Source organism: Chionomys nivalis, chromosome 18 (assembly GCF_950005125.1).
Source record: "Chionomys nivalis chromosome 18, mChiNiv1.1, whole genome shotgun sequence".
In the NCBI taxonomy this organism is placed as follows: Eukaryota; Metazoa; Chordata; class Mammalia; order Rodentia; family Cricetidae; genus Chionomys; species Chionomys nivalis.
In genome coordinates, this window is record NC_080103.1 from 17067772 (window position 1) to 17081910 (window position 14139).

At 50.1% G+C, this 14139-nt stretch overlaps 1 protein-coding gene across 1 annotated transcript in view; it reads left to right on the plus strand.

Moving 5' to 3' along the window:
* Tspan2 (tetraspanin 2) overlaps positions 1–14139 on the plus strand; it is a 39861-nt gene that overhangs the window by 8060 nt on the left and 17662 nt on the right. The window contains exon 2 of the mRNA XM_057794239.1: positions 9124–9226. Coding sequence (XP_057650222.1) covers positions 9124–9226 — 103 coding nt within the window. The remainder of the gene's footprint in view (positions 1–9123; positions 9227–14139) is intronic.

The window sequence follows — 14139 nt, forward strand, 5'->3', positions numbered from 1 at the left end:
TGCCTATGGGCATCACTAGTCAGTCTGAACACTCGAAAGAGAACATTTCTAGAAAAACAGGCATTCCTAAAGTGTGCCAAGTGTGCCCTTTATAGTAAAGGTGAATGAAAAGAGTCGGCTAATAAATGTGTGTGTGTGCATGTGAGTGTGTGCGTGTGAGTGCATGTGTGCATGTGTGTGATGTGTGTATATATGATGTGTGTGGTGTGTGTGAGCATGTGTGTGCGGTGTGTGTATGATGTGTGTGGTGTATGTGTGCATGTGTGTGTTGTGTGTGTAGTGTGTGTATTATGTGTATGACGTGTGTGCATGTATATGCACGTGTGTACATGTGTGTGCGTGCATGCGTGCATACGTGTGTGTGTGTGTGTGTGTGTAACTGAACAGGGAGGGTAAAGCCCCAAGGAGTACAGCAAGGGCCGGGGAGGTAGGTTGCATAGAAGACTGCACGATGCCTCTTCATTCTGGAATGGACTGGTACAGGTCTTTATGACTTCAAAGCAGGTTCAAAGAAAATTAATCCTAGGGGAACTGTCTAGAGAGCACCAGCCTAGGTTTTGTGCTGTCTACCCTGCTCCAATCTGAATTCTGCACATAGCACTTACCTTGTGCCACTGTTTCTCACTGTAATCATGAAAAACTGGATAAAGAGCACTAATTACTAGTCCGTATTTAAGCATCCTAGTTACTGAGTGATGGTCCAATGAGCATATACTGCTCTCGCAGAGGGTCTTTTGCTTCCCAGCACCCACACTGGGAAAGTCATGACTGCTTGTGACTCCGGTCTGGCACTCTTTTCTGGCCTCCGTGGGCACCTGCACTCATGAGGGTGTGTCTCTGTACCTGAGCACACACACAAATGGATACACACCATTAACAATAATAATATAAATCTTCAAAAAAAAAAAAAGGATCCTACTTATCATCCAAAGTCATCCTCTCAACCTCCTTGAAGAATGACAGGCAAGCACGTAGACGCCAGCTAGCGACCCCTCTCTGCTTATGTAAAGCTCAGGACGGTCGAGAAATGACATCAGTTGCTGTGGTTGCCAAGATCAGTGTTTGTGCATGCAGAGGACAAAGAGGAGACCCAGTGGGTGCTACAGGGAGGGGCAAACTCCAGAGACCTTAGCGAAAACAGCTCAGCCCTGGGTGAGAAAAGGCAGGGGAGTTCAACTCAAGCTGCGGCTTAGTAGATTCGAGTGTTAGTTCTGGGTCTGTATGATCTTCCCTGATGAAGACATCTGCTTCCTGGCATTAGCCAGTGGCCTGGAACTTTGTTTCACTGTATAGGACAACGACAAAGTCATCGCCTTCCTCCAAATTCTCTCCGTTCCCTAGTCTGCTCTCCCCCCTGCCCCACTTCCTTCAACCCAAGGCATTGCATGCGTGCACTGAATAAACACGGCACACCCCACACTGTCCACAGACATCAACAGAAGGTCAGCACCCTCTTTGTGGGCCAGCTTCTTTCCCCAGGTTCTTCTCTTTCCCCTGAAACTTCTGCCCCCCGCCCCACTGCCCTTGTCAGCGGCCTCCCAGCAAGGTCAGATGACCCACTCAAGTTCACGTCATAACCAACTTCAGCAAACAGAGAAGGGCGTGCTTGTCACAAATACGCAGTCCAAGTGCTCTTTCCAGAGAACAGAACACTTCTGATCCTATCAAAGTTTGAACTGCAGCATAGAGAATAAACACTGAGTCACCGTGAGGTACATTCACGGGGCAGCTCAGTGGGTAAAGGGGCTTGCTGCTAAGTTCCACCCTGACCTGAGTTCCAGCCCTGGCTCCCACGGGGTGGAAGATGAGAGCCAGCGTGTTGCCCTCTCTCCCCCATATGCAGTCACATATGCAGCGCACATGTGCACTCTCACATACGCATACCTGCACACACAGTGGATAAATAAATCATTTGAAAATATTCTCTTACCTGAAGGAAGCACAAGCTCGCCCTTATGAAGGAATAAGAGGGCAGATCACAAACACTGGTGTCCCGGGAGTCTCCAGGCATTTCCAGACAGCCCTGTCACCATCTGCTGCCGCAGCAGTCCTTCCTCCTGGTCCTGACGTCAAGAACAGGGCAACTAGGTCCTTTGGGGGTCGTTTGGTGTGAATGTCAGATGATATTCGGCCCTTGTGCTTTTTCTGATAAAACCCTTGCTTCTGAGACAGTGCCATCTGAATCCTGGCCTTGCTTTCACTACATAATATGGAGAAAGTCTTAGGAGCCAGTTTCCCACTTGAAGCAAATTAGTGTCCTCTTCCAAGCAAATATGCTTGTGACATCTGCCTACTGCAAGGCTGAGGCAGCGCTCCCTTCCTGGAGGCATAATGGGGCCTCAATCGGATCAGGCGTCCTGAGGACTCATTAGGACTCCATCTAGGACGTGAATTGCCACCACAAAAGCATTTAATGGAGACTCTAGGATAGAAGCCTCAATTTCAACTTTATGTGGCTTCATCCCAAAAAGAGAGTAGCAGAAGGGCTGTGTTTATGTGCGCAGAGCGTTCACCCTGGGAAAGCAAGGACATAGGGCTGGTTTTGTTCCTCTCGCACTAAAGGGCAGCATGTGTGTCTGCGTTATGGTAGCCACATGCAGTGTGCATACCTTGGCAAGGAAGAGGTGCGTGCAGGTTTATTCTTTGTGACCATGTGTGGCTCTCAGCACACATCCCTGAAGGCTTAGGAAACCTGATAGCCCATGCTGTGGCTGCTGGTGGTTTCTTTTTCTGTGGGCGGGTGTTTTACTGAGTGCCTCCAAAGCTGTATCTGAATCGCAGCCACTGTGTTTCCCAGGCGCAGGGAGATTTAAAACTAGTACTTTGCAAAGTGCCTCTTGAGTCGTTGAGAGTGGTCGTTTCCAGAGACTCCTGTCAGCCCTTGGTCCTGGCCAACACACAGAAGAAGCACCTGGCCCTGGGTTCAATCCCAACCCCAGAAAAAGGAAGAAGGAGAGGAAAAGGGGAGGGGGTAGAGGGAGAGACAGGGAAGGCAATGGAAGAGGACGGGGAAGTGGAAGAGGAAGAGATGTGGGTTAGAGGGGACCATGGCGGCAACTATCAGTAACCCCAGCAAAAAAGGCTGGGGCAGAAGGATCGCAAGTTTGAGGCCAGTCTGAGCTACATAGTGAGACCCTGTCTCGAAACAAACCAAAATATGAACAACGGCAACCACAAAAGTCGAGAATGGGTAGCTTAGATGACAGAAATTGAGTTAGGTTTGCGTACACGTGTTATGGAGGCTAAACTCTGAGGTCAGGAGCCAGCACTTCCAGCTTCCAGAGGATTGTCTTCTCGATAGCAGGCTTTCTGATGTCACTTCCTATAAAGATACTGCCCCACCATGAGGGCCCCCCTCATGATTTCACCTAACTCTGATTACAAGTGCACGCATGCACATCACACTCACACTCACACACACGTGCACGCGCGCCAAAGGTCCTATCTCCAAAACCCTTCGTGCTGAGAGTAGCCTTCATCATGTGGGTTTGAGAAGAACACAGACCATTCCACAGCTGACTGAGTGGTGCCTCAGCCTCCCCTCCCCCACCTCAGCTCACTCTGCAAGGCTGAGAGGAAAATGCTTAGCGTCCAGCAACGGAGAGCTGTCCCTGCTCTCACAGAGCTCAGGCCTTTAAAACCCAGAAATATTGAAATAGCAATAGTTATGTGAGCTATGAAACAACACACATATCTAGGCCAGGATAGGCTTCCCCAAGGAAGTGACCTGAGAGCTGAGAGAAAGGGGGAGTCAGCCTGCTGTGGGCAGTGCAGAAGAACACTCTGGCCATGAAGCAGGCAAAGCAGATGCCCCCAAGTGAGAAAAGACAGGCAGCCTGGCTCAGGCATTGTTTCCCACCAGGGTATAAGCACGCATGCTTGGCTAGAACTCCCCCGGGATGCTTTTGGCCCAGAAAGGATCCTCTCTGCTGGGTTCCATCAGCAGAGAGCTGAATGGTAGCACACATTTGCTCCTTGCTGTGAAAGTGGCTTGTGTCCAGGAGGGGAAAGCAGGCATTCTGGAAGACAAGCGCACGGACTAAAGTCTTCACTCTGCATCTCAGAACTACCTCCCTCCCCGCAGCTGGATGGACCTCTCTTGTTCACAACTCATAACTGAGAGAAAAGGAAAGATGGGGCATTTCATCAGCAATGCCTGAAAGGGGAAACAAGTGCAGGAACCGGAGTGCGCGAGTGGCCCCATGCGAGCGCCCTGTGTGCGCGGCCCTGTGCGTGCGAGTGGGAGACCCCGTGTGAGTGAGCGGCCCCGTGTGAGCGGCCCTGCCTCAAGCTGAACGCCTTGTATTTTGCAGACAGTTGTTACCTGGTAGAAACTCTCTGTCCATCTGCTTTGCTTCAAGATAGTTTATACCTGGTCTTCCATTCTTTTTGTCGCTGAGGTTTAGTCCATAAACTGTCTTCTCTAAAGACATCTTGGCAGTTTCCTGTGTCCTGCATGCTCTCTAGATCAGGGGTAGTGTTGAAATAACTTGTCCATGACAATATCCGTGGTTCTCCTGTTTAGTGGCGGGTTCTGTGGCCCTGTCTGTCCTTTGCACTGTTCTAGCCCCCATTTTCCCCTTCTACTTTGTGCACGCTTGTGCAGTAGGCTCCCTTGGCTCCCCAAGACTCCCCCGTCTTATAACATTTTCTTTCTTCCTTCTTTTTGATGGTCTTGTTCCTAGTTAAGATAAAATCTCACCTCTGGCTGGTCTAGAACTCAGCATGTAGACCAGACTGGCCTCTGACTCACATGTGCTGAAATCAAACTGTATGCCATCACCTCTGGCTCTTTTAACTTTTTTGTTGCTGTTTTTAGAACAGGGTTTTGCCATGGAGCCAAGGCTGGCCTAGTATTTGCCATGTAGTCCAGGCTGGCCTAGTATTTGCAATGTATCCCGGCTGGCTAGCACTTAGTTACATAACCCAGGCTGGTTACATAACTCCCAGTAATCCTCCCGCTTTAGCCTCCTAAATCCTGGAATTACAGGTACACACTATCACACCCAGCTTTCCCGCTGCATTTCTGGAATGCCATGTATACAGCTGGCCCACAAGAAAAGAATGACTACCATGCTTTCTCAGTGCGCACCTAGTCGTCCGGTCTGGGATAGGCTGGCCTTGAATAGATTCTCAACCAGTGGCTTCTCTGCGGGACCTGGAAAACTCCAGAAGTGCTCATTGGTCCTTCCCTCTGAATCCTTGCTGCCTAGATCCTCATGGATGCTCCGCTAAGGTTTTTGTTTGTTGGCTTTTGGGTTTAGTGGTTTTATTCATTCGTTTTTAGTAATTACCGCCAAGGCTCAGCTCCCTCACTCTGCTGTATGAAAATCCATTCCCCGGGCCAGTGAGGCGGCTCAGCGGGGGAGGGCATCTGCCAGCAAGTCTGATGATCTGAGTCCAATCCCACATGGTGGCAGGACTTCCATAAGTTGTCCTTTGACCTCCACACACTCGCTGTGGCAGGTGCATGACCCCCCACAACACACACACACACAACACAAAATAGATGAACAATATCAAAAGAAAAGTCCATTCATGCAAAAACAACAGCACTTCTTAGAATTCTGCTAGGTTCACTGACAGTAATCCTTTCCCTGGAGGGAGAAGAGGACCCAGCACTCTTCCTTCCCTGTCGCAATGATTCTCACTGGCCTTCCTGGGTCGCCGTGCCCCTCCTTGGCGTCTCTCCATGATCCTCAGTCACCTGAACATTCATCTGTGACTGCTCACTGTGTCTGACAGCCAAGCAGCGTTCAGGCTCCTGTCCACTCACACTGAAAGATGAGCTCAGGGCCCTGCAGGGGGCAGGGGGCTTCCCAGGATGCTGGCCGTGTGCTCCCCAACACTCAGGATAGCATGGAGCAAGGAAGGATTCGTTTCCCTGTGCGGTTCTTCTGCTTCAAGCTTTCTCATCCCACGAGGTCTTTACTCTTCCAGGAAATCCAACTCATTCTTCAAGGTGTAAATCAGAAAGGGAATGACTGCCGCCTGCCCGTGGTGTGCTCTGTGCCCTCCCTCAGAGATGTGTGTTCTTCCTCTTCAACACGCTTCCTGCATCTTATAGCATCTCTTACTTCATGCGAGTGTCTTCCATGTCTCTGCTAGGGAGCTCAGTACCTGGCCTGGATTGGACCGTGGTTGATTGTTACTAAATGTACAAGGAAGAAAAAAGAAGTTTATGGAGATAGAGGTGGGGCAGAAGGGAGTGGTGAGAGGGAGGTTCTCTCATTTCTTGCTTGCTTCGGCTCAGCTGAATGCAGATGCAGCGTGTGTAAACGCCAAATGGACCGGAATTAAAAGAAGTGTATCATAGGAGGCGTGGGACCCTACTGAGTTAAAATTTGGGACTAAGGAGGCTTGAAGGCATCCCCTGAGTGCTGGGGAGAGCATCTTCTAGCTATAGGGAATACACACAGTAGCAAGAACCTTGTGACTGACAGGAAGCCTGCTTCCCTTGTTCTTGACTAGACTGGAGCTAGTGTGATTCTTTCTCCCCCCTGAGCAATTTCTAGTGTGCAACACACCGACCTCAAGTGCAACAAACGGTGCCTTTCCCGAGCCTGGCAAGACTGGAGTGGTCAGAAGGGCCAGAGAGTGACATGGTTGCTGCTGTGCCTCCTTCCAAAGCAGAGACCGTTCTGCTTCTCATCACAGAAGCCCTGGCCAGCTCCTCGCCCACACATCCCTAGCACAGCCCACAGCATTCGGGGAGGATTCCCTGCCACACAGCGATGACATTCAGCTAAGCCACAGTTTCCTTGACCCAAGGAGGAAAGCCGTGTGCGGTTTGGGGTTGGGGGTGTGGATGAGCAAACGCAGATTTTTTCCCCATTGCCCAGTGGCTCTAAATTGCAACCTCTCTTTTCATTTTCCATTATGCCTCCAACACATCTGTGCCAGAACTAGACGAATGGATTCTGTCTGGGAGGATGATCCAGACAGCTATAAATTAGAGTTTGTGTTCAGAGATTCCAAAAATGTGGCCTCGTGGTAGGGTGTCCCTGAGACTAGTCACCTCCTCCATAGTCTGTGTGGTGGCTGCTGGTTTGGGCTCAGGGCCTCTGTCAATAGATTTTGCTTTGTGTTTGGAAACTCTGTCTTTCCATTAAGGCACCAGAGAGACGTGAAAACAGGGAAGCCTATGAGGTTTGCTGGGCAGATTCATCCCAGGTCGTCCCAGGCATTTCTAGGGACAGGTTTGACCAAAGACAATGCTCCTCCCTGCACGTAACAGTCAGGACCCCAAAACTGGCACCTTCCTGAGTTAAGCACAGACTAAGAAGACTTTCCATTTCCCATATTGGGCATCAAAGCTAGTATGCAAAGCCTCCAAAAATCTATGTGTTTAAGCCTCGAAGACTAATGTATAATTAATGTAGAGCCCTTAGAAGACAGAAGGGAACCATCCCTTGGAATTCCACCCTTCAAAGATAAATAATGCTGTGCCTTAGCATGACCTCATCTCATGTTTCCATGTCAGCCTCCTCTTTAAAACGCCCGAAAAGTCAGTGGAGGTCAGCTGTTTTAACTTCCCCGTGAATTATCCAATTAGTGCTCTCTCTAAGGGTTGGGAATCCTTAGTTACTCCACACGGGAGTAGCCAGCTGGTGGAACCCAGGCACCCACTCCCCCTCACTAAAGGCAGGCCTGCACAGTTCTGAAGAAGCCAGCCACACGGGGATTTGGCCTTGGGAACAGGATGTGAAGAGGAGGAAAGCCCTCATAGATATATTGAGGTAACCTTCCCAGGGTGGCACCAGATCCCTCTCAAGTAACACTACAGGAGAGAAGGAGCATGCCTAGAAAGGCCTCTGATCTAACCCTGGCTGGAGATTTCCTTATGACACCTCTGCCCTGCATTCCCTCCTTGGTATCTTCTTCCAGCATCTTTGGGTGCTCTCCTCTTTTCAGATAGGAGCAGACCCTCCCTGTCTGGTGAAAGGCTCGGGCCCAGGATTAACTGGAAGAGTTGGAGAGGCAGGATGCTATTTTTACATCTCTGCTGACTTCCCCATAGTGCTTTGCACTCCCAAGGTTCCCCATAAATAACTGTTAATTGATTGATACAGCCATATTCAAGAGTGGTGTTTGGAGAGAAAGACCCTTGGCTGGAAACTGCCGGCCTGCGGTTGGGACAGTCCTGCAATTGACACAGAGGGCTGCCAGCTTGGACATGGAGCTTGCGACAGGCTTCAGCCTCAGGAGAGGAAACCTGGTGATGACTCTACCAGCTGCCAGCCTGCCCAGCCTGCCCAGCCCGTGCCTGTGCCAGCCACCCAGCCTCTCCATGAGCCACATGGCATACAGACCCTGCCTTTTCAGAAAAATATTTTTTTTCCTTTCTCGCTTTCCATGGAAACTCAAAATAGCAACAACAACCAAAAAAAAAAAAAAAAAGGTCCTCCTTCCCTGCTTGCTTGCTTGCAAAACCATGCTTGGACAGGGGCAGGGCAGTGGTCACCATGTAGGAAACAAGAAGAGGGGGTCACAGGAGTCTCTGAACAGAGCTCTAATGGGAAACTTAGTCATGAACTGTAGGTCGGCTCACTGTGTCAGTGTAGGTTGGTTTTTTTTTTTTTTTCTTGGTTGTGTGTTTTTGCTTTTTCTAATTTAGAAGGTGGCTTCCCTCAGGTCTTAGAGTTCATCTTGTTCTCGGTGACCCCTCCCGGAGACAGTGACCATTCACTAAGGTGTTGGTAAGGAAGTCCAGCACAAGAAACAACAGTGCAAGGGACAGATGCCTGGCGCGGAGAATGTTGTTGGAACAGTGGTTTTGACACGCACTTTCATCCCGTGGGTGCCAAATAAGCACAGGAAAGCCCGATGGCACAGCAGACCCTGTGACTGGAATCAAGGCAGGGCAGAGGCAGTCAGTTACTCAGGGCCGTGGAGGTGGGGGACCGAGCCCATGTTTTCACCTCTAAGCCTAGTAAGACATGAAGAGCAGAAACAATGCTCTCCACAGGGGCAACCCCTCCAAGCCTCCTCCAAGCCTGGGCACCCTGTGCCCGCGGCCTGCTCCCCAGCCTCCGTGTTCACCCTCCCCTCCCTAAAGCCTGCTCCCCAGCCTCCATGTGCACCCTCCCCTCCACAATAAACACACGGTTGCTTCTCTTGCAGCTGGCCGGATCGGCAGTCATTGCATTTGGACTATGGTTCCGGTTCGGAGGAGCCATAAAGGAACTGTCGTCGGAGGACACGTCCCCCGAGTATTTCTATGTAGGTGAGTGACTTCAGTGTCCCTGAAGGTCGGGTCTGAGGGACAGGGCCCTGAGCCTCTCTACCGCCACACTTCACCCGGTCCTGGGGAATGTGCCTCTGTGGCCTCTTCCTCCTCTCTCGGGGAAAGAAGAAGGCCCCAGTAAAACTGATTTGTTTACTTAACGAAACCTCAAGGAAATGTAACTAAGATTCATCTGAAGGAGTTAGGAAGCGTCCTTTGTCTCTGGAGAAGCCCCCTGGTCTGTTCAGAGTGTCCAGGGGACCCTGAGGAGTCAGCATCTTACTTTGTGATGTGGGGTTTTAACATGCAAGCAACTCAAAACGAAGAGATGCCCCAGAGTTTTGGGGTGCTATGGTGGTTTGAAAGAAAATGTCCCCCATAGGCTCATAGGGAATGGCACTATTGGAAGGTGTGGCCTTGTTGGAGTAGGTATGGTCCTGTGGGAGGAAGTATGTCACTGGATGGATGCAGGCTTTGAGATCTCAGAAGCTCAAGCCAGGCCTAGTGACTCAAAGTGTCTTCCTGAATGATGCCTGTGGGTCAAGATGTAGAACTCTCAGCTCTTTCTCCAGCACCATGTCTGCCTGCATGCCTCCATGCTTCCCTCGGTGACTGCTAAGAGACGGGAAGGACCAAATAGGAGGGATGGGAGGGAGCTGTCCCTGGAGAGGAGGTTCAGATAGAGGGACCACAGCTACACCAACTGCCAAGAGAGGAAGATGAGGTGAGGGGAGTGGTGTAGCTCAGATACAGCTGGAGCTCTTACCAGGGACTTCGGTTCTCTAGTATTTTAACCCTGCTCTGCCTTCCTGCGGCGACTCCGGCACTGTGTCCTCACACAGCAGAATCTGCAGGAGGAAAGGGAAGTTTCACTTCATGTGTCCTCTCCCAGAAGTCCCCTCTTGCAGCCTATTGGCCGGAACCACATCGTATATTTATGCCGAAACCAACCATGGCTCCAGAAGAAGATGCCAATGGCTGTGTCTGTAATTTTTGGTCCTTTGTTGCCTTGTGGTGCCTGGCGCTGCTTCTACAAAAGCCCAGTCCTCCAACTTCTGAGCACTGACTCTGTGCCTGTTTACTCTTGCTCGCCATGGGCTAACAGCAAGGGAAGATGTGACCGAGGAGCCAAGGTGGCAAAACCTATACTCGTGCCCCACAGCATCAAGGATGGGAAGAAGGCGTCCGGCCGCTGGTGGGCTGGTTTACCCCTCTGGCTCTGCTGGGTAGCTCGTTCATCCTCAATCCAATTAGCTCAAGAGTGCTTAGGCCAACAGCAACTGGCCACATACGTGGGTTGGGGACAGGCAGAGGTATTGTTAGGCTGAGGAGGGGAAAGGGCTCTGTGGAAGTGAAAGAGCGTGTTCCACTGGAACTGAAAGCCTAGGGCTTCTGGCGGTCATTTGATCATGGTGGGAGGAGACCTGCCGAAACATGCTACAGAAAGAAAGTTGAGGCCAGACGGCCATAGGCTGGATTCTGGTCATATCATTTGAGGCCCTGAGTACACTAGCCTGGACTTTTAGTTATGTGACCCACTAAATCTCCATTATTTTAAAGTCCACTGGAGCAGGTTTCCGTAGTTCGTCATCCTAGAAAGATTCTGGACATACCCGGCCACACAAATATGACATGAAAACACAGCTCTCAAGTCTCAGGCCATGTGTGTGCCTCTTGATTTAGTTCCGAAAACAAGGCAGGGATGTTTGAGTAGAGCATCTCACCCTCCTGCTCACGATTGGTAAGTACCCAACCCTGATTTTTGTCACACTGGTTAAATGACAACATAAAACAGAGCCCACTTTTGCCTGCTTTCATGTGTTCAACGTTTTGGAGTTAATAGATCACTACAAATGTTTGTAGGTTGAACGCAAAGCTATATTTGTGGACCTTGACTTACACCTCATACCTGAAACATCACACATGGAGCTGCTCCTGGGTCACTTGTCCATCTCCAGCCCCACAGGACCACCCTTTTTTCTGCTAGGTGGGGGGGCACATCCTCACTCATCTGATCTGGGGGAGGGGAGCTGGTGCTTGTATGGTTTGACTTTGGGGGCTCTTTGAGGCAGGATCTCATGTAGACCAGGCTGGCCTGGAATGTACTCTCTAGCTGACAATGACTTTGAACTCCTGATCCTCCTGCCTCTACCTCCGATGTGCTGGGACTGCAGGATTACAGGACTGGGCCACTATGCCTAAATGCTGTGTGTATTTTTCTTTAGACTATGTTTCAGAGTTATCAGCTCATACTCACTGCCCGTTTTTGTTAAACGCTGCTCTAAACAGGCTTAGCGTGTCTAAGTAGTTGATTCTTCGAGATTTAAAGCCGCAGCCAGGTGCAGCGGTACCTACTTATAGTCCCAATTTCTTGGGAAGATGAGGAGGATCACAGAGAAGGGAAGGGGAAGAGGAATCACACAGCCTAGAGTGAGTGCATAGCTCCCTGCTTGTGGGTAGAAGGCGGGCAGGCTTTGTAGGATTGCCCGTGTCTGCAGGGATGGTCTCACTTCTAGCATCCTGGCCTTTATCCATGCAGATGGAGTCTCCATCCTAGTACTCTGGACCAGATGTCCAAGCTGGACGGAGAAGCAGGCAGTAGCCAAAGCAGGAAGAGATGGCTACGGAAAATGAGGCCAGACCGGGTGCTGCCTGCTGACACCCTTTAGTGTCCCTCTGGGCCCAGGCCAAGGCCTGGAGGCTGACCCAGGCTCTCTGTGTTCCTTGGTTGCTTAGGTGAGGAAGGAAGAGGCTGGCAAGGGTGGAGCTGGCAGCGAGGGGCTTAGGTTACCTGGGGTTTCCTAGACCTTCTCCACTCTTGTTTCTTCCAGGGAACTCTTGGGGAAAGCCCCTGCATCCTCCCCATCCAACAACCTGCCCATCTGATTTCCTGTGCCAGTCTGCCCCAGTGTACTGGCTGGGCAGATGCCTCGGGGTCTTCCTTCTCAGAGCACAGAGTGGGGAGTGGTCCTCTGTGCCTCAGGAAGCTGGAGCCTGGGCTGGAGCACATGAGCTCATGTCTGTGAGCAGAGGATGTGAGCAGGTTTCTCCACTGGGGGTGCCCACATAAACAGGAGCCACAGCCTCGCTGCATCTGTCTCTCCCTGCTGAATTCCGAGCCCCAGAGCCTGGCTTTGGTTGTGGCCGGAGGTTATGTGGAAGGAAAGTGTTCTGCTGCTAAACATCCAGGGCTGGCTTGCCTTTAAAAACACTCTGACTCATTCTGGTAATATTTTTTAACTTCATACCTGACACCATGCTAGCTGGATAACAGAGAGAGACTAACTACTATGTCTGGACAGTGACTCCCAAAACCATTCTACAAGACACCAAAATAGACCATCATCACAGCCCTGAAGAGCACAACTCCAAAGGAGAAGACTTACATACAACCAGTTTGGTGGGCCCAGAGTTCTAGACCCTAGCCTGTTCTTTTGGGGGACAACACCCAGAAAGACACCTCAGGAACCTTTCTCAAGAATTCCCCTACCGTTTATACATTGGCAGATTTCTAGCTAAGAAATCCACTGCTCTGAGTCTTTACTGAAAATGTAGCATGGGGGTTTGGGGTACACACTCTGGCTCGATTCCAGTTAACCCCCTAGAATCGTGCAGCTTTCACTTGCTGTACTTCTGCTTCCTTAGCTGTGAGTGGTGAACTTGTGTAAGTGCAGTGCCGACCTCACTAGGGGTGAGAACAGCACATGCCAACACTTGCTGTTAGCGTACTACAGGGGCTGAGGACCAAAGGCCACCTGATGAGGGAAGACAGCGTGAGGAGATAGAGGAGCAGTTGGGGTGGGCTTAAAGACAAGTTTACAATGTGGGCTTTGTCATCAAGCAGGTTCTTGAGATGGTATGTGTGTCGAGTGTAGAGTATATGTACCACTCGGCGAGGGCTGGGGCAACAGGAAAAGGTCCTTCCCGGCAGAGGTGCAGAGTGACATGCATAAAGCTCCTAACTGTAGCTGCTGCTGCTGCTATTGAGAAAGCATCAAGTAGTCTTTTCCTTTCCCATGAACTCAGACTCACGTATAACTCTAAGCACGTAGATACAGCCAACCCTTAGAATTAGGGCACTCCCGTCCATTGGCTCAGCATCTACAAATTCAAGCAACCCCAGATCAAAGATTATTTTTAGTTCATCTCTTCTGAACATGTACAGACGTTTTCATGCCATTGTAATTATTATTAATAATAATAATACAGCCTGATAACTACAGACCATTTGTGTACTAGACATTATAGGTAACCATGAGACGATTTGAAGTATACAGGGGTTTGTAAGTGGGGTTATATGCAAATACGTTGCCATTTTATGCACTGGTTGGTACGGGAGGGATCCTGGAACTAATCATCGTGGAGACTGAGTGATGGCTGTAATTAGGTGTATTCAATGAAAGCCGGGAAGGAGATGTCTGCAGAGACACAAAAAATTCTAGATGAAAAAATGACGATTAGCAGGTTGCATTAGACCATCTGCTGCCAAGATCACTGATTTGGTGAGCGTGCCAGTATATCCTTTCCCAACGAGGATTTTTAAGTGAGTTTGTACGAATAGGCCTTTACCTCTTAATCCTTGGCTGACTGAAATGACGCTACACACGTACTAGAAGGGTGTGAACTCCGAGGAGGAAGGGTGGATCATCAGGGAAGGCGTCCCCAGGAGAGCTGCTTCCCAGTAGCATTTCACTGGTGCAAAAAGCCCAGCCATTAATGATCAAAATGCAATTTCAAAGGGTTCTCTTTTTGCAAATCAAGGAAAGTAGAACTTAGAAAACATAAGAGATTTATTAAGTGGGTCCCCGGTCTGTCTGTGTGCTGCTGGGGAGAAAGGACTCTACGAACGCCATCTTGGAAGTAGAATGTCGCTATAAGCTAATTGATGCTTCAGCAGCTCCTTTTAAAACCAT